Source organism: Drosophila pseudoobscura, chromosome X (assembly GCF_009870125.1).
Source record: "Drosophila pseudoobscura strain MV-25-SWS-2005 chromosome X, UCI_Dpse_MV25, whole genome shotgun sequence".
Taxonomy (NCBI): Eukaryota; Metazoa; Arthropoda; class Insecta; order Diptera; family Drosophilidae; genus Drosophila; species Drosophila pseudoobscura.
The window spans coordinates 27,002,251-27,025,152 of record NC_046683.1 but is presented as its reverse complement, the minus strand read 5'-3'; the positions used below and the strand labels follow the sequence as shown (position 1 = coordinate 27,025,152).

Sequence of the window (22,902 nt, the reverse complement as noted above, 5' to 3'; positions counted from 1 at the left end):
CGGATTTCATTTCCTTGCGTGGTCCATCATTCTAGTATGGCTATAGGATCACGAATTTTGTGATGCCAGCATAGAAGTATATGGCGCGTACGTACATATATATGTACGTATGTACATATATGTATGTCGTTTCTAATATCAGAAAAAATTGGTTTGGTTCACAGCTGAAAAAAAGGTTAAATTTTGTTTCCTAGTGTTATCTTAAAAAACCCGAGGAGTGATTTTTATAAAACAAACTGAAGTCAATCAATCTGTGGTTATTACATTTAGCAGTGCGGATAAAGAACTAAAAACTTAATTGCTAAAACTTGTCATTGATATGATTATATCTGTCGTCGAGTCATAGCAATTCATATTCACAAAATGTTTCCGATATACTTTTGAAATCACATATATTGTGGCTCCCATTTTAACATTCCGCAGGATTTCTTCGTTTTCAGAACATATTCGTTGGCAAAATGAAAAATAAAAGGAATTTTTAAACAAAAAAACCAAACTTAATGGCTAAAAGAAAAAAATAGATGACTTATTGATGCATTAACATAAACTTGACACCTATATCACGGTGTTTAAACTTGTGCTTTCTTTATAAATAATTTTTATTTTAAGCCAACCTCAAATTTGGCTTGGAAAAAATAAGCCAGGGAACGTTGGCAAGAAATATATTGTTGCGCATAACAGCACAAATGTGCTTGTAAAAGCTCAGACTGTGCTTGCAAGATCCGCTTAACAGAATATTTGGTGAGCACGGCTATTTCCCGCCCCATTAAATTCGGACTTCCAAATGTAAGTACAGCAAATTAATTTTGTATTTTAAAATTACCGATTTGTTCTCTATATCCTGGGGAAATCATAAATAATCTTTCTCCAACATCATTTTGAAAATTTGTTTTTCGATCCGATTCAATTTTCATGCTGTTACTCACAGTTCGTCAGACATGTTAAATACACAAGTGTTGCATTTAAGATGTCTGGATCTTCTTAGATCACGTAATTTTTTCCGTCGTTTTGCTTAAAAAAAGCAATTGAAAAAATAAAAGGCATTTTAATCACGCTGTATTTTTACAAAGCAGCCAAGTCAGCCGTTTATGTTTGCCAGAAACGATTAAAAATGAAACATATCGATAGCAAAAATATGTGAAAACTGGAACACTTCAAAAGGAAAACGAAACGTGTTGGCTGAAAACGCAATCCGCAAAAGTATGTGAAAACGGAGCCTGCCTGGTTGTGAAATATTTTGCATTAGGGCATGGACAATTCGGCCACTTGCGCTTAAATTGAGTCTTGATTTAGCACTCACTTTTCGCACTTCACATAATTTATATTTATTCTGATCCGACCACGTATTGAATCGATCAACTTACTCATCACTAAATCTGGCTATATTTCTGCCGCAATATTTATTTACTATTTGCTACGATAAACCATATTAAACTAAACAAGCATCGAATTATTATTAAATAGATCGTAAACTACTCTGCTGAGCAGCTCAACAGTAACAAAATGAGCTTTTGTTTTTTTCGTTGCACAAAGATTGATTTGAAACGTTATAAACTTTATTGTATGTATAAAAGTATTTTATATGTGAAGGGTAGCCAAAGATGCCAAAGCCTTTAACAATATTAGTTTAGCGAATTATATACATACTTAGTTTCGGCAAGCAGCCCGTTTAACGACGCCGTACGGAACAAGTGTCGAAAAAACACCATACTCTGACAAATTTGAAGGCTTCAGCGGTCGAGGTTCTTGAGCTGCCGCATGTTAGTAGAAGCTGTAGAACTGAGTCGAAATAAGTTAAATGAAGTTGCTGTCGAGAAGTCGTTGGGAGCCAGTACAACCCTTTTTTTAGCCACTGTTTGTTTTCATAATATTACAACCCCTACCAAATTAAACATGTACATGTAATTACATATGTATTCAGAAGTTTTTGCTTTTTTTTATTATAACAACTTTTGTAACACATAGATAGCTTCTTTGTAGCCGCCTGGTGCTGGTCGGGATCCGAAGTCTGGGGTAGTCGATTACACTATGTATGTATGTACATATGTAATAAATAGTAAATATAACTATGGAATCAGATTTGCTGCTTCCATTAGATTTGGGGCTCCTGGTTTATGGTTACAATTAAGGTTTGAATTTGAACCATAACTCCGTGTGCCAAAGTAAAACTTTTGGAATGTACTACTTTGCACAAGACAATTGTATGCCTGGTTGAGTAGATCACATCCACACGCTTCGAACTTGGAATATGCAGCCGGTTTTCGCACTTTTGTGATTACGATTTTGGAAAAATTCGTACGAATTCCGGTTTTTGCAACTTCTTTTATTCAATAGAGCTTAATAAATTTAAAAAAAATTCTTTGTTATTTGGAAATTAAAATATTTTAGTTAAATATTTATTTCGTTTTCGGAGTCGTATTATATAAAATAAAAAAAAAATAAAAACTTGTGAATGAAAGGACAGACATCTGTAGCCACTGCCAACTATTGATATCGATATATATCGGTCATCGGGTAATCGCAAGTTTTTGTTGTTTGGTGTGATTATATTTGATTTGATTGTAAATAATTTTATTATATATTAAAAGATACGCTAACATAAATTTCCAATTATTTATACGATATGTCAATTTAAAACACAAACAAAGATGTAGGTTAATAATTTTTTCAACCCATGCAAATTTGTATTTACATACATACATACATATATGCAATGTGCAATTCATTTTTGAAATACACACATAGAAAGCTCATTACCAACCGGTTTTGAATTGTTAATATCCAACGATTTGCGTAGACCAGAGGATGCCAATTTGCGATTCGACGTTAATTGGCAATTTTTTGGGACTTGGGAAAATCGGAGCATGGCTTATACCGGCAAAATCTTTTAAAAAAATTGAAAACCCGCTTTTGGTGACTTTTTGGAATTTCATAATATTAATTCGACATCTAAAGTCCTAATATTCATTATAATTATGGTTTGTTAAATAAATGTATAGCCTTTCATTTAATTTTTAGTTCTTTTCCATAGAACGGCTTTACAAATTATTTCTTGGGCTTTATTTTTGTTCTTTGATACGTACATATAAGGTGAAGCCGTTTGAACCATTTAACGTTAAATTCCGTTACTGAAATACGACCGTTTTTTCATACAAAATACTAAATTGTGAGCTTTAACGGTCGTTAAAGATAAAATGGTATGTTGGGTGGGTACCTTACGGTATTGAACGATAAACAGTCGTTCTGGTTTGAAACGTAAATATGTTTTTGCATAGTGATAGAAAGCTGTAGATGCCGACTTGAAAAACGTAAAACTGCGATGCCACCAAATTAAAAAAAAAAAATTTGCTTTATATTGTATCCTAATTTGTATCTCGTGCTAAGTATTTTTTATTACAGTGTATTACTACAGTGTTATTCAATAAACATTTATTGACCCCCAAGTAAATCAGAAAACTTCGGTTTGCGCAAAAAAATTCACTCTATCATTCCAATATGTAAAATAACCAATATCCAAGATTGAATGCAAGAAAACTGATAGGAAATATCATCCTCGAGTACTTATCAATTATGTTCACATCTTTGATCTTCGGTATAGTGGCTTTGATGGCAGATGCGCTTTTTTTTAATGCATGCAACATGCGAGGTCTAGTTGAGATTCCTGAATACATAATGTAAAAATTAAATGCAACTCAATAATTGAAGTAGCTTACCCCTCTGTGAACGATGTCGCAGTTGGTTACGTGCAGTGCCATAGTTGCGCGTAATTCGAAAACTTGGCGGAAACTTGGTCAAGTTTAAGGTCTCGGTGCCAATTGAGCCAATAGTCGCATTATAATTACTTTTCCGTAACGAAGGTATGGGGCTCATGCGTACATCCTGAAGCTCAATTATGTCTTCTGTCGTTGAACACGTTACAGATCTTTCACTTTTACCTATAGATCATGATTATATTCAAAGATATTTTATTAATGAAAGGCATCTCAAATTTAAATTTTGTTGACTGTTTTATTGTCTGTAATGGACTCTTACAGACAGGAATGGCACACGTTTTATATGGTATATTAAATTTTTTCAAAAAGTTAAGTATAATTTAAAAGTTACCTATCTTTTGTCGATCACAGTCCTTGAGTTTCTTTATCTTTTTTTTTGCTCGTTTTCCCCAGTACGTGTAGTTAACGGCCGCGTATTCAAGAAGCGCGGCAAAGACGAATACGAAACACATCACAAGGTAAATATCAATAGCCTTTACATAAGATATTCGAGGCAATGAACTACGAACGCCAGTGCTGATCGTTGTCATAGTCAGCACCGTGGTAATTCCCAAAGCAACCCTTGCACTTGTCGCCTCGTGATTAATCCAAAATGAAACCCATGACAGCATGACGATTAGTATGCTAGGAAGATAAGTCTGAAATACAAAATAACCGATGTTTCGTTGCAATTTGAATGAAAGGGAGAGGCGCTGATACACTCCAGTGGCGAGCCGCTCTTTCCGATCATTTGTTTCATAACCAATAATAGTGAACTGGGGCAGTTCTGCGTCTTCCACACCACGCACTGGTGTTGGCTTCCAGTACATGACCACATCGCTGACCGTATATCCATCTGCGTATAAGATTGCAGATAATTATTCATTTGAGCCCTATATATTAATACTAATATTATATTATAATTATTGTCAGTGTATTAATAATTGATAATATAATAATAAAATTAATAATATTAATATCTAGTAGATATAAGATTTAAGATACAAGAAATTAAAATGTATTACCCCAAGCTATAAGATACATATATTCCTGCACTCCATCTTATCTCTTTCTTTCTTCGTTTATTTATTCGATCGCAACGTGTTTCTGTGTTCTAACTTTCTTTTGCATCCATATAAACTAAAAAAAATGTACTTTACATTTACATTTATAGGGTCTTCCCAAGAACGTGAACAAAGCTGTCCCAACTCAAAAGATGATATCTGAATTTCTTGAGTTCCATGCATATTTTAAAAAATTGGTAGCTTCTTTTTAATTTTATGTCATCCTCAGCTAAAGCCTTTTATTCAGATCAACAAAATGTTCGGAGGCCGCCAAATTCGAATACACGCTATTGTAGTATGCTCATATTAAAGTAAAGTAAAGTATTCATTATTTCGAATACCCACTGTACCGACGGTACTTAAAGAATACACACTGTAACACTTTGTTTCAGTGTTTACGTAACAATAAAGTCCCAGACATTCTGGGTGATCGTATTACGATTCACTCAAGAATGCCTCGAGCGACCCAAGTGCAGCGTCAGCATGTTCCCATGACTTGACGGCACTAATATACATGCATACACACATATATCTTCCCTCGCGCTCTCGCTGCCAACAGCGCTGAGCATATACATATTAACATATAAGAGATAAGAACACATAGTTCTGCCGCTCCGCTGCCGGCGTCACTGGCAGCGCAGCTCCGCGGCTTTGGGCTTACAAAAGCCCAAACCACAATTGTAAAATACAGAAGAGAACAGAACATAAACCACAATAAAACAGATCGGAGGGTTGAGCCCCAACGATCCATCCAAAAGGATTGAACATTTCATTTTACATGGCGACCGTGACAGGACATATCGAGTCCTGTCACGACATATTTTAAAAATATGAGCAATATGAGCAACAACCCCTATAAAGGCAAAGAGCAAAAACTATCCAGTCCCACATGATGCCGACAGCGCTAGACGATTTATTGCATTTTGCAATTATTATAGACGTTTTATTAAAAACTTCGCCGACTATTCCCGGCACATAACTAGATTATGTAAAAAGAATGTCCCCTTTGAGTGGTCAACTGAATGTCAAAATGCATTCCAATATTTAAAAGATAAACTTATGGAACCCACTCTGTTACAGTACCCAGATTTTCAGAAAGCATTTTGCATAATCACCGATGCTAGTAAACAAGCATGTGGAGCGGTTTTAACTCAAAACCATAACGGACTCCAACTCCCATTAGCATATGCATCACGTTCATTCACAAAAGGTGAAAGTAACAAAAGTACTACAGAACAGGAATTAGCAGCAATTCATTGGGCAATTACCCATTTTCGACCATATATCTATGGTAAACACTTTACAGTAAAAACGGATCACAGACCACTAACATACCTATTTTCAATGGTCAATCCTAGCTCAAAACTCACACGCATGCGGCTCGAATTAGAAGAATACGACTTTACAGTCGAGTATCTAAAGGGTAAAGATAATCATGTAGCAGATGCGTTATCAAGAATAACCATCACAGACCTGAAAAACATACAAAAAACAAATAAAGTCCTGAAAGTCACTACCAGGCAACAGAGTAGACAGAAATCCTGCGCAGGAAAAGAAAAAATAGAATTGCCTAGGCAATCTCTAACAAAAGCTTCAAAGCCCAACGTATATGAAGTCATCAACAATGACGAAGTACGTAAAGTAGTGACCTTGCATGTAAATAATAATTTATGTTTTTTCAAACATGGAAAAAAAATTACTGCAAGATATGATGTTAGCGATTTGTATACTAATGGAACCCTTGACTTAGGTCAGTTTTTCCAAAGGCTTGAAACGCAAGCCGGTAAACAAAAAATCAGCCAACTCAAAGTGGCACCGTGGGAAAATATCTTTGAATACATTTCAATAGATAATTTTAAAAATATGGGCAATAAAATATTACGAACAATAAGAGTAGCGCTACTCAACCCGGTGACCCTAATTAAAAATGAAAAAGAAAAAGAAGCAATACTGTCTACATTACATGATGATCCCATACAAGGAGGACATACAGGCATAACAAAAACCTTGGCCAAGGTCAAAAGACATTATTTTTGGAAAGGTATGACTAAAGAAATAACCAATTACATACGAAAATGTCCAAAATGCCAAAAAGCTAAAGTAACCAAGCACACAATAACTCCATTGACTATTACAGAAACACCATACATGGCTTTTGATAGGGTAATAGTGGATACGATCGGTCCACTTCCTAAATCAGAACAAGGAAATGAATATGCAGTCACCTTAATATGTGACCTGACAAAATACCTTGTTGCCATACCTATTAGAAACAAAAGTGCAAATACAGTAGCTAAAGCTATTTTTGAAAATTTTATTCTAAAGTACGGTCCAATGAAGACGTTCATTACGGACATGGGAACAGAATATAAAAATCCAATAATTGAAGACTTATGTAAAAATCTAAACATCAAAAACATAACTTCTACTGCACATCATCACCAGACTGTAGGAACCGTGGAGCGAAGCCACAGAACATTTAACGAGTTCATACGCTCATACATCTCAGCTGACAAATCAGATTGGGATGTATGGCTGCAATACTTCGTATATTGTTTTAATACAACCCCCTCTATGGCACATGATTATTGTCCATATGAGCTAGTTTTCGGTAAGACTTCAAACTTACCAGTTCAATTTAATACTATAGATAGAATAGCACCTCTATATAACATAGATGATTACTCTAAAGAGAGTAAATATAGATTAGAAATAGCATATAAACGAGCAAGGATTATGCTCGAGGAGCATAAAATTAAAAATAAACAGCTCTATGACTTAAAGTTAAAAGATTTAAATTTAGCTGTAGGAGATAAAGTTTTATTGAAAAATGAAACAGGACATAAGCTAGATTTTAAATATATAGGACCATATAGAGTAGAAAGTATCGGCGAAAGAGATAACGTCATAATCTCCGATAATAAAAACAAAACTCAGAAAGTACATAAGGATAGGTTAAAGATTTGCAATTATTAATAATTTTTTAGTATGGCCATACATAAATATAAACCATAAAAATATACTATTCCGCATTTATATTCAAAAACCTTTTTAAATTTTATCAATATTAATTAAAATTCAATATTCTAATAATTGACTAAAAAAAAAAAAGAAAAAAATATATATATAAATTGTCTTTTTAAGAATACATAACTCGTATACATATATAGTAAAAGCTAAAAATAAAATAACTTCATTATATTACGTTATTTTTCAAAAGGAGGGAGATGTAGTATGCTCATATTAAAGTAAAGTAAAGTATTCATTATTTCGAATACCCACTGTACCGACGGTACTTAAAGAATACACACTGTAACACTTTGTTTCAGTGTTTACGTAACAATAAAGTCCCAGACATTCTGGGTGATCGTATTACGATTCACTCAAGAATGCCTCGAGCGACCCAAGTGCAGCGTCAGCATGTTCCCATGACTTGACGGCACTAATATACATGCATACACACATATATCTTCCCTCGCGCTCTCGCTGCCAACAGCGCTGAGCATATACATATTAACATATAAGAGATAAGAACACATAGTTCTGCCGCTCCGCTGCCGGCGTCACTGGCAGCGCAGCTCCGCGGCTTTGGGCTTACAAAAGCCCAAACCACAATTGTAAAATACAGAAGAGAACAGAACATAAACCACAATAAAACAGATCGGAGGGTTGAGCCCCAACGATCCATCCAAAAGGATTGAACATTTCATTTTACACTATTAAGTTTATATTTATGCATTTGTGAATTTTAATGGAACAAAGTTTGATGGCAGGAAGAGGTATCTTTTTGAATACGAGTTTTCATACAATAGAGATACAGATTCATACAAGGGATTTCTCGTACTATTTTCAAAATGTGGTTGTTAAAAAATATCGTGAATTGATGGAGCTCTCCTAACGCCCCAAATAGGAATACAGATTTCATGGATCAGATCGGATTATTATTATAGCCAGTGTTTAGAGGGGGATATCATTTATATCTCACTAATTTTGAATAATAAAGGTTTATTGTAGGTGTTCAATTCCATCAGCGCGACCCGTCTGCAGCAACAGCCGAAAGCTCAGTTCAAATGCAAGAGCGATAAAGGATAAGTCAGAGCCCAAGCTTTATCGAGGCTATAGCAAAAACTAACAATACTGCTCGATGGTATTTACTTGAATATAATTCTTCGTCGTTGTGCTCCGAACATCCTCCCCCCCGTTGAAAGTGCATGGCTTTCAACCTATCCAGCGTTGACGGGTAGGCAGGCTAGCTTCGCAACGCGACTCTGATGATTCTAGTTCAGTTTGTGTGGAATATATGGTTAGGCTGCACGCGATCCGTTTGCAAGTCTCCAATCACGTGCTCAGCCAGCCTTGGCTTTGTCCGAAAGCATCGGACATCATTTGCTAATGACGCTTGCCCTCCAGCAGGCCTATATTTCTCACGAAGCGATGCAAGTAAGGCTTGTGGACCAGCATGCAAGAACCTTTCATGAAAGATCGGATGACACTTCGGAAGCAATAATGTGTGCTTTGCATCGTAATCTCTATTAGAATTTTCAAGCCTTAAGCCTAAGCGAAGCAGTCCACCACCGAGAATCGGGCCCAGCGAAAGCGAAAGCTCTTGGCAGGATGTGCTATACTGGCGTTGAACTCCTTAGCAAAATGATCTTGGTGTATACTCTTTAGCTAGCACCGTCTAGCTCCTGCACGGTGAGCGTAGCACTTGATCGAACGTATTCCTTTGTTCAAAGGGAGAGCTTGCAAAATAATTCTGAATAATTGAGATGTCACATTGCCGACAAAGGTTCAGGCAGTGTACCATCCATATTTTGGCTTTGGTGCTAGGTGCTATCAAACCGAGCGGATCATAGAATCTGGCTATGATGGGTTGGCCTGATTTGCGAAAAATTAAACTGTAGGTTGAGTTAGGATTCCATACCAGCCCCAACGCCTTCGCTATGTCTGTTCCATCATGTAATTTGTGCAGTTTTTCTCTGTCTTCCTCAGGCTTCTCCACAAGTACTTTTGGCTCATTGGAGCTCCATTTGCGTCATTTAATTGACCACGGATCACAATCATCTCTTCAATTGTGTCACCACCAGATATGATTTCTTATACATAGTAATCCCGACTTGTTAAAAAGAGTAGCAGCTTAGCTTGAAAATCTTTTTTTCGTCAGTAGACTTTTCTTGCCATAGGAAGCATTTCAGATATTCAGCTGGGTGAGACATACACACTAAGCCAAAGCAGTGTGTTGAATATTTTTGGCTGAATGGTTGGGCCAGTCATTGAGGAAGCGGCAAGATGTGGTCTTTGCAGATCCATTGAAAACAAAACCTAGTTTTGTACTGCTACTAACGAGGTTTCGCAAGCAATGATTCGGCAAGAAAAACTGCGCACAATTTTGGGTGTTAGTAGTTAACGAAATGTGCTCTAAGTCCAGATATTCCTGAAGGAACGCGATATTTTGAGCTTTCAGCAGAGGGTTTTTTTTACAAGTTTATCTACAGACCTTTGAATCGACGAAGAGCGAGATGGAATGAGTCGCCAAGAACCTCAAAACCAGCACTAACCAAGAATTGAGCCCCAAGAGTCAAGAGAAAATGTACCATTTTCCAGACGAGAATAGTTTTTTTTTAACAAACGCTCGCAGAGTGGATCCTCACTAGCTGTAGCTACCTCCGATGACAAAAACAGTTTTCAAGCCCCCTAAAACGCTTCACAGCCTTAGACGGAGAATCTTCATCCTTTGGTACAAAGGGTCAGCCAAATTTATATTCTTCGGTACATTTCACCCCGCAGCATTAGTATCCGAGCTCAGCGACGATTCTCCAATGCCAATCAAAACGTTCAAATGCCGATGATTTCATTGCAAAATGATGGCTGTAGCTAGCAACTCGTCGTTCAAGATACTGGGAATAGGTGGAGGTTGAAGTGGTGAGGTTGAGCATGAAATCAATGCAGATGTTTGATGTTGCCGGACGCTCACGTCTGCTGAAATCACTGAGGATGCAACCGGGTTTGAAGTCATATGGAGCAACGTATGATGCTTCCTTTGACACAGCTTGCAACTTCCAGGCTTGTACTGCTGCAAACCGTGGCCATTGCGCAGCCAATTAAGGCAGAGATTAATTTGCTTTGCTTCCTTAAAACGTAAAGAAGGCTTTGCGGCCTGATGGCTTTTTCCCGATTTTCGATCATCCTGATCGCTATTCCAAAATATCGCCTTTACGTGTGCCTGAAAATTAAGGGTTCCATAGTTCGCATCGGATTTTTCGAGTGAACGTATAGTTTCTACTGCTGGCCCGTTTAGGCTATCACGTAGATACTGGAATTTTGCCCAACTACTTAGCTCTTGCTCATTGTCCTCCACAGTCCTAAAAATCTAAAAGAAATTTGTCCATTCTGCGAAGCCTCCATTAGAGCTAGACAATACAAAATGCAGTAGCCTTGATTTCAGAGATAAAATGTTCTCCGCTAAAAAGGTGAGGCATGGTAGTTGAGTTTGCCTTGCTCAACTGCCTCTGATGTGCGGATAACTAACGATTTAATTTGGCTTCGATATCCAAGCATACCGTCGCAAAATCGATACTCGCGTCAACGGCGATCTTCGTCAGATCAAGTCTTTCCAAGCTGCTCTGAGCAGCGTTGAATTCAGCGCGCATTGATTCGCTATGCTTTAGTTACGCGCGTAGGTCAGCCTCGTCAGACTAACCCATGAAATCATCAGTAAGAAATACCTTCATCGCAACGAGTTGCCGCTGGATAGACCTCGTCTTGACATTCTTCACAGAAACAACAGGCATTACTAAAGTTTGCAAGGGCCCAATATAACTCGTTGTGTGCGGGCCAGACGAAAAACCAAGTGACGAAAAACCAATGGTTCCAACATGTGTTCTGGTTTTTCCTCAGCTTCTAAGGGCTTTGCACTGCTCTTGCACTAACACACGCGTAACCAGAACCATTTCTGAACGGGGTATTACATGTGTGTATATTATGTGTTTGATCGCGAATAATAACGATATAGGTAATTTGATTATTAATACCGTGGTGCAGGGTCCAGATCAAGTCGGTGTCACCAGAATGTTTAGAGTGCATTATAAATTAGATCACCTTGATATTAAATAATAACGCACGAATTAGCTATTCAAATACATTAAAGGTTTATTGAATGTTTCTGGTTGGAGCTTCACTAATTCCATCAGTACGCCCGGCGATAAAAGATAAAGCAGAGCGCAATCTTTGGCGGGGAGAGCGTTTATAGAGAGATATACCAAACAGGTAATAGGAAAAACAAACAATGATGCTCGATGACATTTACTTCAAAACAATTCTGCGTCGTTTTGCTCGAATTAATTGATTAATTGCCATAGCTACCTGTTCCCTGCCCCGCGCTCACTATCTCGATGCGATCTAATGTGATAGTTTAGAGGTATTTTTTAAGTGTTTCCTGAAAAACGGTTTCGATGCTCTTGAACCTTTCTACTTTCTCTATAATTTATATTCCTCCTTTGTGTACTTAACACTGTCCCATAGCAATGTGCCTATATAATAACTACTCACAGCTAACAGAAACTAGTAATCTTTCAACAGCGATGGATGACCTCGAAATCATTTTTATCGATTCCCAACCGGAATCAACCATAAATCTTGACTATCAGCTGAGCTCCGTAGACCTGTACCTGATTTTTGGGATTAAGACCCAAACCTATCTCGAGAGCAATCTCTATAACTTCAACTGGTTAAGTGATATTAAATGGGGTGATGACGACGATGACCTAAGGAATGCAACGCCTAATAATGATAATCCATCATAGATTTTCCCGGATGATGACAACATTTTCGATTTAGTAGATAATCAGGACGATGATAACAGATCTCGACTCCAGGAAATACTTCGAGACGAAGATGATGATGACTTAATTGCTGCGGTAAAATTAACTGAGGCGAAATTTTATAATACGAATACATATTTATATAATAAGAATATTTTATGTATTTTTCTAAAAATAATATATATACATACATATGTATATAATGAATATAACATTTAAACACTATTTATTTTCATTGTTTTCTGTTTTACTTTTGATTGGTTGAATTTCACTTCCTCTTATTACAAGAGAATCATAGGATGCGTTTGAAACAGGTTTCTTCCAAGTGAGGATTACACAAAAAGAATAGGGGGATTTCAGGTAGAATAGAGGTTGTAACCTGTACCTCATATTATTAAATTGACCCAGTAGGAATCGTTTGAAACAGGTTTGTGAACAGGTACTGCTCGTTTTGGATACAGATTAAGAAGGTGTTTGGGGGCGATAAAAAGGAGGCCATTTAGAAAGAAAACCCTTAGTCCTATTTCAATAAAGAAAGTGGTTAGTTCAATACAAAAAAAAAAAAAATAAAACTTAAAATGGCATCAGAAATTAAGTGCAACAATCTCAATCTCTTATGAGAGCTGCTCTGACTCTAGTAATAATGTGGTGTGTGACCTTTGCTCTAGGTCCATCGACTTAATAGAGTTTGATAGTCATTATGAAACATGCTTGGGACCTAGGAATGCTTTTGAGATTCTTATGATCAAAGGATCTAAATCAAGTGATCTCCAAGATCCTTTAACGTCAGGTGCTTCCAAACAGCGTCGATTGGATACTCCGATGGAACTAAGGATTATTGACTGTTCTATTTACGGTGAAAGTTACCCTCCGTCTAGGGAAAGACGCCATATGATGTCGGAAAAACATAAGAATGCAAGAGCAGCTCAATTAGCGGAAAATGAAAACGTCATTTTAATTTCAACGGAGTAGCGATTTCCTTTAAAATCATATCGTGTTCACTCAAATAAAGGTGAAAAGATTGATTTAAAAGAGTTTTTTCATGATTGCAAAAATGATATTATCAATTTATTGCGTCACTGTAAGAGTGAGTACAGATCAATAAAATACAATACGTTATAAACATTGATGGTGAAAGCTTAACAGAAACAATGAAGCATTTCATTACACCATACAAACCAATATATGAAAACGAGCTGATTGATGATCATCTAAATGATATCATAGAAAATTTAATAACTCTCAGCAGTGAATTCCAGGAGAATGATTCAGGTTAAAATAAAAAGATAATTAATTAATTAATTAAGATAAAAAGTTTTAAATATTTGGAACTTATTTGGACGTTGACATGCAATGACTGCATCTTTCAAGAGGCGATGCAGCTACTGCACCGTCAAGTGGCCCGTGTGACACCAGCAGAAGGCTGTTACGCGCGGATCCCATGCAAAATGCAGCCCTCCTCCCGCCCAACCGACCGAGGGGCGCTGCCGCATGACGCGCGGTGCGTAGCCGAACCGAACGCGAACATGCAAGAAAGATATCTATTAGACTAACATTCGAGGAAAATTATCAATAAACTTACTAAGAAACTAAGCATGCAATCAAAATACAAATACCACTACAATTACTAATTAATAGAAAGGTGTGTAAGGATTAATAATTTAATAAGAGGAAGAGAATTAGTGTTGGATATAATATGGTAGAGGGAATTATAATCCGAGCATAAGACCCTAAACGGTTCATGCAAGGAATAATTCGATCTACAACGTGGAAGGAACAACGGTATAAAATTTCTAGTCAGTCTAACAGGAATCGTGAAGTTTATGCGGCTCAACAAAAAATATCACACCAAGCATTTTTCTACGGTTAACTAAGGATGGGAGGTTTACTAATAATAGTCTACTAAAGTAAGATGGGAGTCTTACACCCGCATCCCAGTTAAGGCCCCGCAGAGCAAAGAGTAAAAAGTTTTTCTGTACTGATTCTATACGGTCCTGGTGTACTTTGTACTGAGGGCACCATACATAGGAGCCGTATTCTAAGATCGGACGAACAAGCGAGGTATAGAGAGTCTTTCTTATATAGGGGTCGTCAAATTCCTTTGACCACCTCCTTATAAACCCTTGGGGGTTTAGGACCCCTCCTATAAACTTGGGGTCTAACATAACACCCAGATCATCCACCAGGGTAATTCTCTCAAGAGAACCACCAAATACGGAGCCAACAAGGGGCTAGAACGAAGAAAGGTCATAACTTTGCATTTCGAGGCATTAAGGTGTAACAAGTTTGCACAACACCATGACTGAAAGTTATTGAGATCGGATTGCAAGCGAGAATGAAATGAAATGTCCTTGTACTGGGCCTAGATGGCTGCCCTGTGGTACTCCCGAAGAAACCGTTACTGGTAAAGAGAGGAAGTTTTTGAAGAGGACTCTTTGAGACCTAGAACAAAGATAGCTAGAAATCCATCTCAGGAGATTGGGCGGAAACCCTAAAAGGTCAAGTTTATGTGCTAAAAGGGAATGGTTTACAGAGTCGAATGCTTTACTAAAGTCGGTGTAAATAACATCCGTCTGTAAGTTACCTTGAAAGCCTTTAATAATGAAAGAGGTAAACTCTAACAAGTTCGTGGTGGTTGATCGCCGCCTTATAAATCCATGCTAAGTTGGAGATATAAGTGACTTGCAGAGATGTTGCAAGTGCGGAGTTAAAACCTTCTCAAACAATTTGGGAATAGCGGATAACTTTGCTATACCTCTATAATTTTTTGCATCAGACTTGCTACCTTTTTTATGGAGAGGAATTATAAACGATTCCTTCCAGATTGGGGGGAAGCAAGAGGAATCAATGGACAGGGTGAATAGTTTAAGCAATGGTCCACACAGAGCCTCGGCGCAGTACCTGAGTACACAACCTGGAACCCCGTCTGGACCCGGTGAAAACACCGGCTTAACTAGTCGAAGATCTTGAAGTAGGAAATATTCATTTAACAAGGGACTGAAAATGCCGTTCGACCTCGGTAATCCGTATGGGTACGGTTGACCAGAGTAGCGTTCCTCAGAATAGGTGGTTTGGAAAAACTGGGCAAAAAGATCGGCAATTGCCTGATCATTATTTGCCGACGTATTACAAAATGATAGCGAGGATGGGTGTGCGGACGTTCTACGCTTACTGTTTACGAAGCAGTAAAACTGTTTAGGGTCCTAAGAAAAACGTATCCTGCAACGAGATAGGTAGTTCTTATAGTATTGAGCACTAAGAACTGAAAAGTTTGACCGAGCTATTACATAACGAGAGTGAGAAGTATGAGAGCCCACTTCTTGAAATTTTTTATAAAGTCTTGATTTTAAGTTTTTTAGACTGGATAACTCTTTGGTAAACCAAGGGGGTTTTCCAGATCTAATCGGACAAGAAAGCGGGACACAAGAATCAAAAAATGTGCCAAGAGCATTGTAAAAAATGTTTGTGCCTTTTGTGACATCAGTGGACAAGTACAAAGCGGACCAATCAAAATCCCTAATGAGGTTATTAAGCTTCGCAAACTCGGCTTTACGAAAGCAGCGGACACGTTCATGTAGTCTACTCGACCTATTCAATATAGTTGGTCCTATATCTAGCGACACCTCGATAGTAGGGTGGTAGGCGTCTTCAGGTATAGTGAGCGGAAGGGCTCGGGTTAACAACACTATGGTCGGATCCGATACAAAGCATAGATCAAGCAATTGACCCAAGGAATTTTTCACATGATTGACTTGAGACAGGGACAGGTCAAGCAAGCCGTCAACAAAGTCATGTCGTGACATGGGCACTAGGATACTAGACTCGTTTACCGAAGACCAAACAGTTCCTGGCAAGTTGAAGTCACCAGGAACTATCATACGATCTTTATCAGATAGCGAGGAAGAAACAGCGGTTAAAGCGGACAAGTGCTGCTCATAAATTGAAATATCCGAAGAAGGTGGGATATACGAGCAAGTAATGAATATAGCGAAAGCGGGAAGAATCAGTTTTACACACAGGAATTCCAGTTCCTGTTGAACTTGGACTGTGAAGTGTTCTGACGTGAAGTAAGAGTCCACTGCAATTAGAACCCCTCCTGCACGTCGAGACGAACGGTCCTTTCTAAAAGTTGTGTACCGACCTGCCAAAACCTCGGAACTAAGAATGTCCGGCTTTAACCAGGTTTCAGTAAACACAATAACGTGGGAAGCAAATGCAACACTATCCCGGAAAAGAATGCTGAGCTTACTACGCAAGCCTCTTACATTCTGATAGGTTACTAAAAGAGAAGTTAGCTTTTTGGAAAGGTTGGAGCAAGACGGGAAGTTGAGGAAGAGGAAGTTGAGGTTGAGGGTGGAACGCTGGAAAGATTTGTAAGGGATATGGGGGCCTATTCTTCTTCTTAGCCTTAAACTCCTTCACCACCAAATGCTCCGGCCAAAATTTGGTGGAGCAAATGGTGTCAAATTGAGTTGGGGAGATGCTTATCTTAAACGAGGCTATCTCCCTGGCATAAGAGAAGTTAAATTTCTCCACCTTTAAACCCACGGCTTTTATTTTGCTTTGAATAAAAGCAATTACATCATTAGATGTGAGGTCAGGGGCCAGCCGTGAAACAAAAACTTGTCGTTTTGGTGGGACTCCCACCAGTGGTTTAGTCACCACAGGCCTAGTACCTATGGTGGCAATATCCGGAGGTCCGGAACGTCTATTTACTGGTGGGATCGGAATAGACGGGACAACTAGCGAACTTGCGGACACCACGGACACGGACACTGCAGACGTACTTGGCTGCACATTCTCCGAGGCGATGAATTCGGCTACCGAATCTGCATCGCCAGCAGCTGTCGTTGCCTTTGGAGTGGCAAACGAGATCAACTGCTGCACACTTGGAGTGGTCGGAGTCAGTTTTTCGGCGGCGCACGGCTGAGTGACGGTTGGCACTTGCAGGTCCCGCGGAGTGACCTTTTTGCGCCTCGGAGACTCATTCAGCAGTTTTAAACCGCTAAACTGAACCTCCATGGCTAGGAGTCGATCGTATTGGTTTTTGAAACCAACGGTCAGCTCCTTAAAGCCACTCCGCGTCTGCCTCATGAAAGATACCATGTCCTTCTCCACCGCACGGCATGCCTCGCAACTGTAATGCAAGCCATTACGTTTGGCTATAGCATCACTCACGAGGCCAAAAAATCCCGCGCATTTTTCGTGGACTACGCTGTCGCAGAGCCAGCAGGGGACATTCGGCTGATCGTGAGTGATCTGCTTCTTACAGGTTTTTTTGGCGCAGACCACAGCGTATTCCATTTTATTGTTTATTTATTTACTATTATTTGCAAAACAAATTGGTATCAGACCAATGTGCCAGACAACGCTCAAAGCGGAATTGGTAAAAAAAGAGAGCAGAGTGGAGAGCGGTTATAGCGAGAGCTACTAAGCAGAGAGCGCTATTGCTCAGAAAGTTTAAAAAGCGAGAGAGAATGAACAGTTATTGAAGTTGAGGTGATAGCGAGAGAGTGATAAAACAACAAAAGCTACCAGACGAGAGCGGACTGCAATGCAATGCATTGCGTACTCACTCACTGCAACAACAGAAACACAAGCACAGGCCGACGCCGAAAAATAAAAAGTTAAATAATGCTTTAATACAAATCAAAAGGCATGCACTCGCGTAATAGAATAGGTTTCCAGATTGTTGTCTGGTTAGGAAGTATAATTACAATTTATTTAGGAAACCACCAGTTGTTTATTCAAAACAAAAGGAAAAAATGCGGAGCGCAAAACAAAAACGCGTCTGATCACTACGAAAGAGAACGAAATAACGTTTACCATCATCCCATCGGTGCGGAAACATACGGCAAGACATCATTTATTATGAAGGAGTAATATTAAATTTGTCCGGACTTGAGTTTCCAATAACAAGCGAAGGAATTAAGCGATTCGAATCAGCTAATTAGGATTTTAGCATCAATGGTTATGAAGTCGATGAGAATGGAAAAAACGTTGTGGGACCCACAGTGAGGACTAAACTAACCACATAAACTTGCTTGGAATTAATAGTGATAATATGCAAATGATGCGTTATGCATATATAACGTGCATGAGGGAATTATGTTATTCACAACATAGTAAATCCCACAATACTGCATATTTTTGCGAGAACTGTTTGCAATTTTATGGTACAAAAATACTATTCATGACACTAAAGAGTGTGGAAAAGTTGCTGCGTTATGACCTGAACCTAATACCAAAACTGTATTCAAAAGTTTTTCTAAAAAACTATCTCCACCAGTAGTAATTTATGCTGACATCGAAGCAGTTTTGGAAAATTACGATATAAATCTTAATGATCCATCAAAATCATCAACTACTATGGCACAGAGGCATACAGCATGTGCAGCATCATTTTATATTGTACATAAATACAATGAACATCTAAATGAGATGTGGACATACGAAGGTAAATATTTTAACATTCCAGCAAAGGCAATAAACTCATAAACATTATGATTTCGTTATTTCAGGACCGGATTGTATCCAAAAATTTTGTTAAGCACTTAGGATGAAAACCGATGGACTTTATGAGAAGTACTGGAAGTCCTATAAAAAACCAATCTATCAGTTTAACATTTGGGATGAGGATTACCAGGAACACGGTGAATGCTATGCCTGCGAGAAACAAATTTCTGATGATGATCGAGAAAAATTCTTTGATCAGTTTACAGGACAATATGTAGGTCCTATTCATAAGCTGTGTAAACAGACATTTAGATTAAGCGATCCCTTTTTCCCGGTAGTTTTTCATAACTTATCTCGTTATGATATACATTTATTTGTTACGTCAATAAAAGATGAACTAAGACCCATTCCTTGCAATAAAGAGTTATATATTGCGTTAACTCAAATTTGTAAGCTCGATGAATCTTATCTTCATCAATATAAAATTAGATATATAGATTCAAATAGATTTTTAAATTCAAGCTTAGAAAAACTCGCTAGTTATATGAACATAGCGAATTTTAAAATTTTGAGAAGTAAATATCAAGGTGAAAAATTTGATATGCTACGACGAAAGGGAGTATTTCCCTATGATTATTTGGATAGTTTTGAAAAATTTGATGAATCCCTGCTTCCTTCGCGAGATAATTTTTATAATTCACTGAATGATGAGGAATGTAGTGTTGAAGACTACAACTTTGCTCAGAAGGTTTGGAGCGCATTTAATTGCAAATCTATTAGAGATTATTTAAAATTATATTTGGAAAGCGATGTTTTAATTCTTGCTGATGTATTTGAGAATTTTAGGAGTCTTTGTTCCCGAGTGTACAGGTTAGACCCCATTAATTATGTTACTGCTCCTTCAGTTTCATGGGATGCAATGTTAAAATACACAAGAGTAGAATTAGAACTTGTTAGTGATCCTGACATTTATAATTTTCTAAAAAATGCTGTTCGTGGAGGGTTGACCCAATGCACTCAACGGATTGCAACAGCAAATAACAAATATTTAAATAATAAATTTAAGCCTACCGAACCCATAAATTTCCTTTCATATATTGACGCCAACAACTTATATGGATGGGCTATGAGTCAACCCCTTCCATTTTCTAATTTTAAATTTCTAAGTAACGATGAAATTTCATCTTTCAACGTTCTTAGCATATCGGCATCTAGTGATGTTGGATATATTTTAGAAGTAGATTTGCGATATCCTGATGATATTCATAATAAGCATAATAGTTTACCTTTTTGCCCCGAAAATAAAATTCCACCAGGAGGAAAGCAGACAAAACTAATAGCTGACTTAAGTGATAAAAAGAACTATATAATCCATTTGAAGCAGCTACAGTTATGTATAGAGCAAGGTATGATTTTAGAAAAAATATCTAGAGTTTTATCATTTAATCAGTCCTGTTGGCTGAAACCTTATATTGACCTCAATACATCTCTTAGAAAATTAGCTAGCAATGACTTTGAGATAAACTTTTACAAATTAATGGTTAATGCCGTTTACGGCAAAACAATGGAGAATGTAGAAAAACGTCGTGAGGTTGCATTAGTTAAGCATTATGAGTCAAGACAAAACTCAGCAGGGTTTAGACAACGCATAGCAAGACATAATTTCCACAGTGTTGAAATCTTTGGAGATAATTTGGCTGCCATTGAATCAACTAAGTCCCGAATTTTTTATGATAAGCCCATATACATTGGAGTTAGTGTACTAGAACTGTCAAAATGGTTAATGTATGACTTTTTCTATAATTTTCATTCTGTAAAATGTCCATCATCAAAAATACTCTATATGGATACAGATTCATTTATTATATCATCAGAAGAAGATGTTTATGATTTAATTAAATTCAATCCTAATCGCTTTGATACATCCAATTACCTAGCCGCAAACAGATTCGGTATCAATCTCGCTAATAACAAAGAGCTTGGATTAATGAAAGACGAAAATGCAGGAAAAATAATGACGTCGTTTGCAGGATTAAAAGCGAAGCATACTCATATTTAATTGCTAAAGATGATAACACTGACTATAACGTAAAAAAGGTTAAAGGCGTAAAAAAGTCTGTAGTTAAACGATTAACTCATACTCATTATATTGAATGCATTAAACATAAAAAAACTTATTATGGACAACAGAGAGTTATTAGAAGTAGAGGTCATAAAATTTATACTGAAATTGTAAATAAGATAAGTCTAAATTATAAGGATGACAAAAGATTTATATTACCTGATAATATTTCAACATTAGCTCATAATCACTATGAAATTCAAAATATTTTAGATGCTAGTAATAATACACGAAATATGGTATAAGTAAATTTAACATTATATTATTATTATTTTTAATTTGTATATAATTAAAATTATATTTCAATGTGAAAAATATACAAAATAAATCAAATCTGCTAACTATTTTGTGTGCTTAATTATTTAAATATACTCTTTTTATCTATCCATGAATTTTGTGAATTAGCAAAAACTTGTTTCTTTTTCCTTCTGAGTATTTTTTCCACTAGCAAATTATTAGACTTTACTATTAAAATTTTAAAAACTTCGGTGGTCCAGTTTGGATCGTAACCCTTCGTAAAAATACCTTTATATTTACTTATTCGAACAGGATCACCAATGGAAAACTTGTGTTTAGGAAATAACTTACAAATATTATAAGCTGTTTTCAAAATAAACTCTTCATTTTGTTTGTTTACATCTATAGGCTTTATTTTTAAAGTACGGTGATTTGAATTATTGTAATCATTTAGTAAGTCATGCAAGGTATAAATCCACATATGATCACCCTGCATAGTAACCATTTTCCACATACGATTTTTTAATGTTATATTAAAACGTTCACAAATAGATGCCTTAAGGTATGTATGGTAATGGTTAATGTTATTTTTATACCCGATACTCAAAATGAGTATTGGGGTATATTAGATTTGTGGTAAAAGTGGATGTGTGTATCGTCCAGAAGGAATCGTTTCCGACCATATAAAGTATATATATTCTTGATCAGCATCAATAGCCGAGTCGATTGAGCCCTGTCTGTCTGTCTGTCCGTCAGTCCGTCTGTCCGTCCCCTTCAGCGCCTAGTGCTCAAAGACTATAAGAGCTAGAGCAACGATGTTTTGGATCCAGACTTCTGTGATATGTCACTGCTACAAAAATATTTCAAAACTTTGCCCCGCCCACTTCCGCCCCCACAAAGGACGAAAATCTGTGGCATCTACATTTTTAAAGATATGAGAAAACCAAAAACGCAGAATCGTAGAAAATGACCATATCTTTTAGACTGCAGAATCTGAATTGGATCGTATTATTATTATAGCCAGCATCAAGAAAACAATTTCATTTTTTCTCGCTCTGTCTCTCTATAGCACACACGTAGCTATAGAGCTTAGCTTTGCTTAGAGTAAAGCATTAGCGCCTAGATCTCAGAGACTATAAAAGCTAGAGCAACCAAATTTGGTATCCATACTCCTAATATATCGGACCGAGACGAGTTTGTTTCAAAATTTCGCCACACCCCCTTCCGCCCCCGCAAAGGATGCAAATCTGGGGATATTCACAAATCTCAGGGACTATTAAGGCTAGAGTAACCAAATTTAGTATCCGCACTTCTGTTAGATCTCACTATAAAACATATATCTCAGAATTTCGCCCCACCCCCTTCCGCCTCCACAAAGGACGAGAATCTGTTGCATCCACAATATTGCAGATTCGAGAAAACTAAAAGCGCAGAAACATAGAGAATGACCA

At 37.3% G+C, this 22,902-nt stretch overlaps 1 protein-coding gene across 4 annotated transcripts in view; it reads right to left on the bottom strand.

Moving 5' to 3' along the window:
* Positions 1-1,902: 1,902 nt before the first annotated feature.
* Lcch3 (Ligand-gated chloride channel homolog 3) overlaps positions 1,903-22,902 on the bottom strand; it is a 423,845-nt gene continuing 402,845 nt past the window's right edge. For 3 of the 4 annotated variants that reach the window (XM_033383165.1, XM_033383166.1, XM_033383168.1), the window contains 3 exons: positions 4,105-4,608; positions 3,714-3,935; positions 2,214-3,661 (listed from right to left, as the gene is read on the bottom strand). In XM_033383165.1, coding sequence (XP_033239056.1) covers positions 3,486-3,661; positions 3,714-3,935; positions 4,105-4,608 — 902 coding nt within the window. In that variant the 3' untranslated portion in view covers positions 2,214-3,485. Of the gene's footprint in view, positions 3,662-3,713; positions 3,936-4,104; positions 4,609-22,902 lie in introns of all 4 variants that reach the window. The other variant, XM_033383167.1, reaches the window with a different exon arrangement.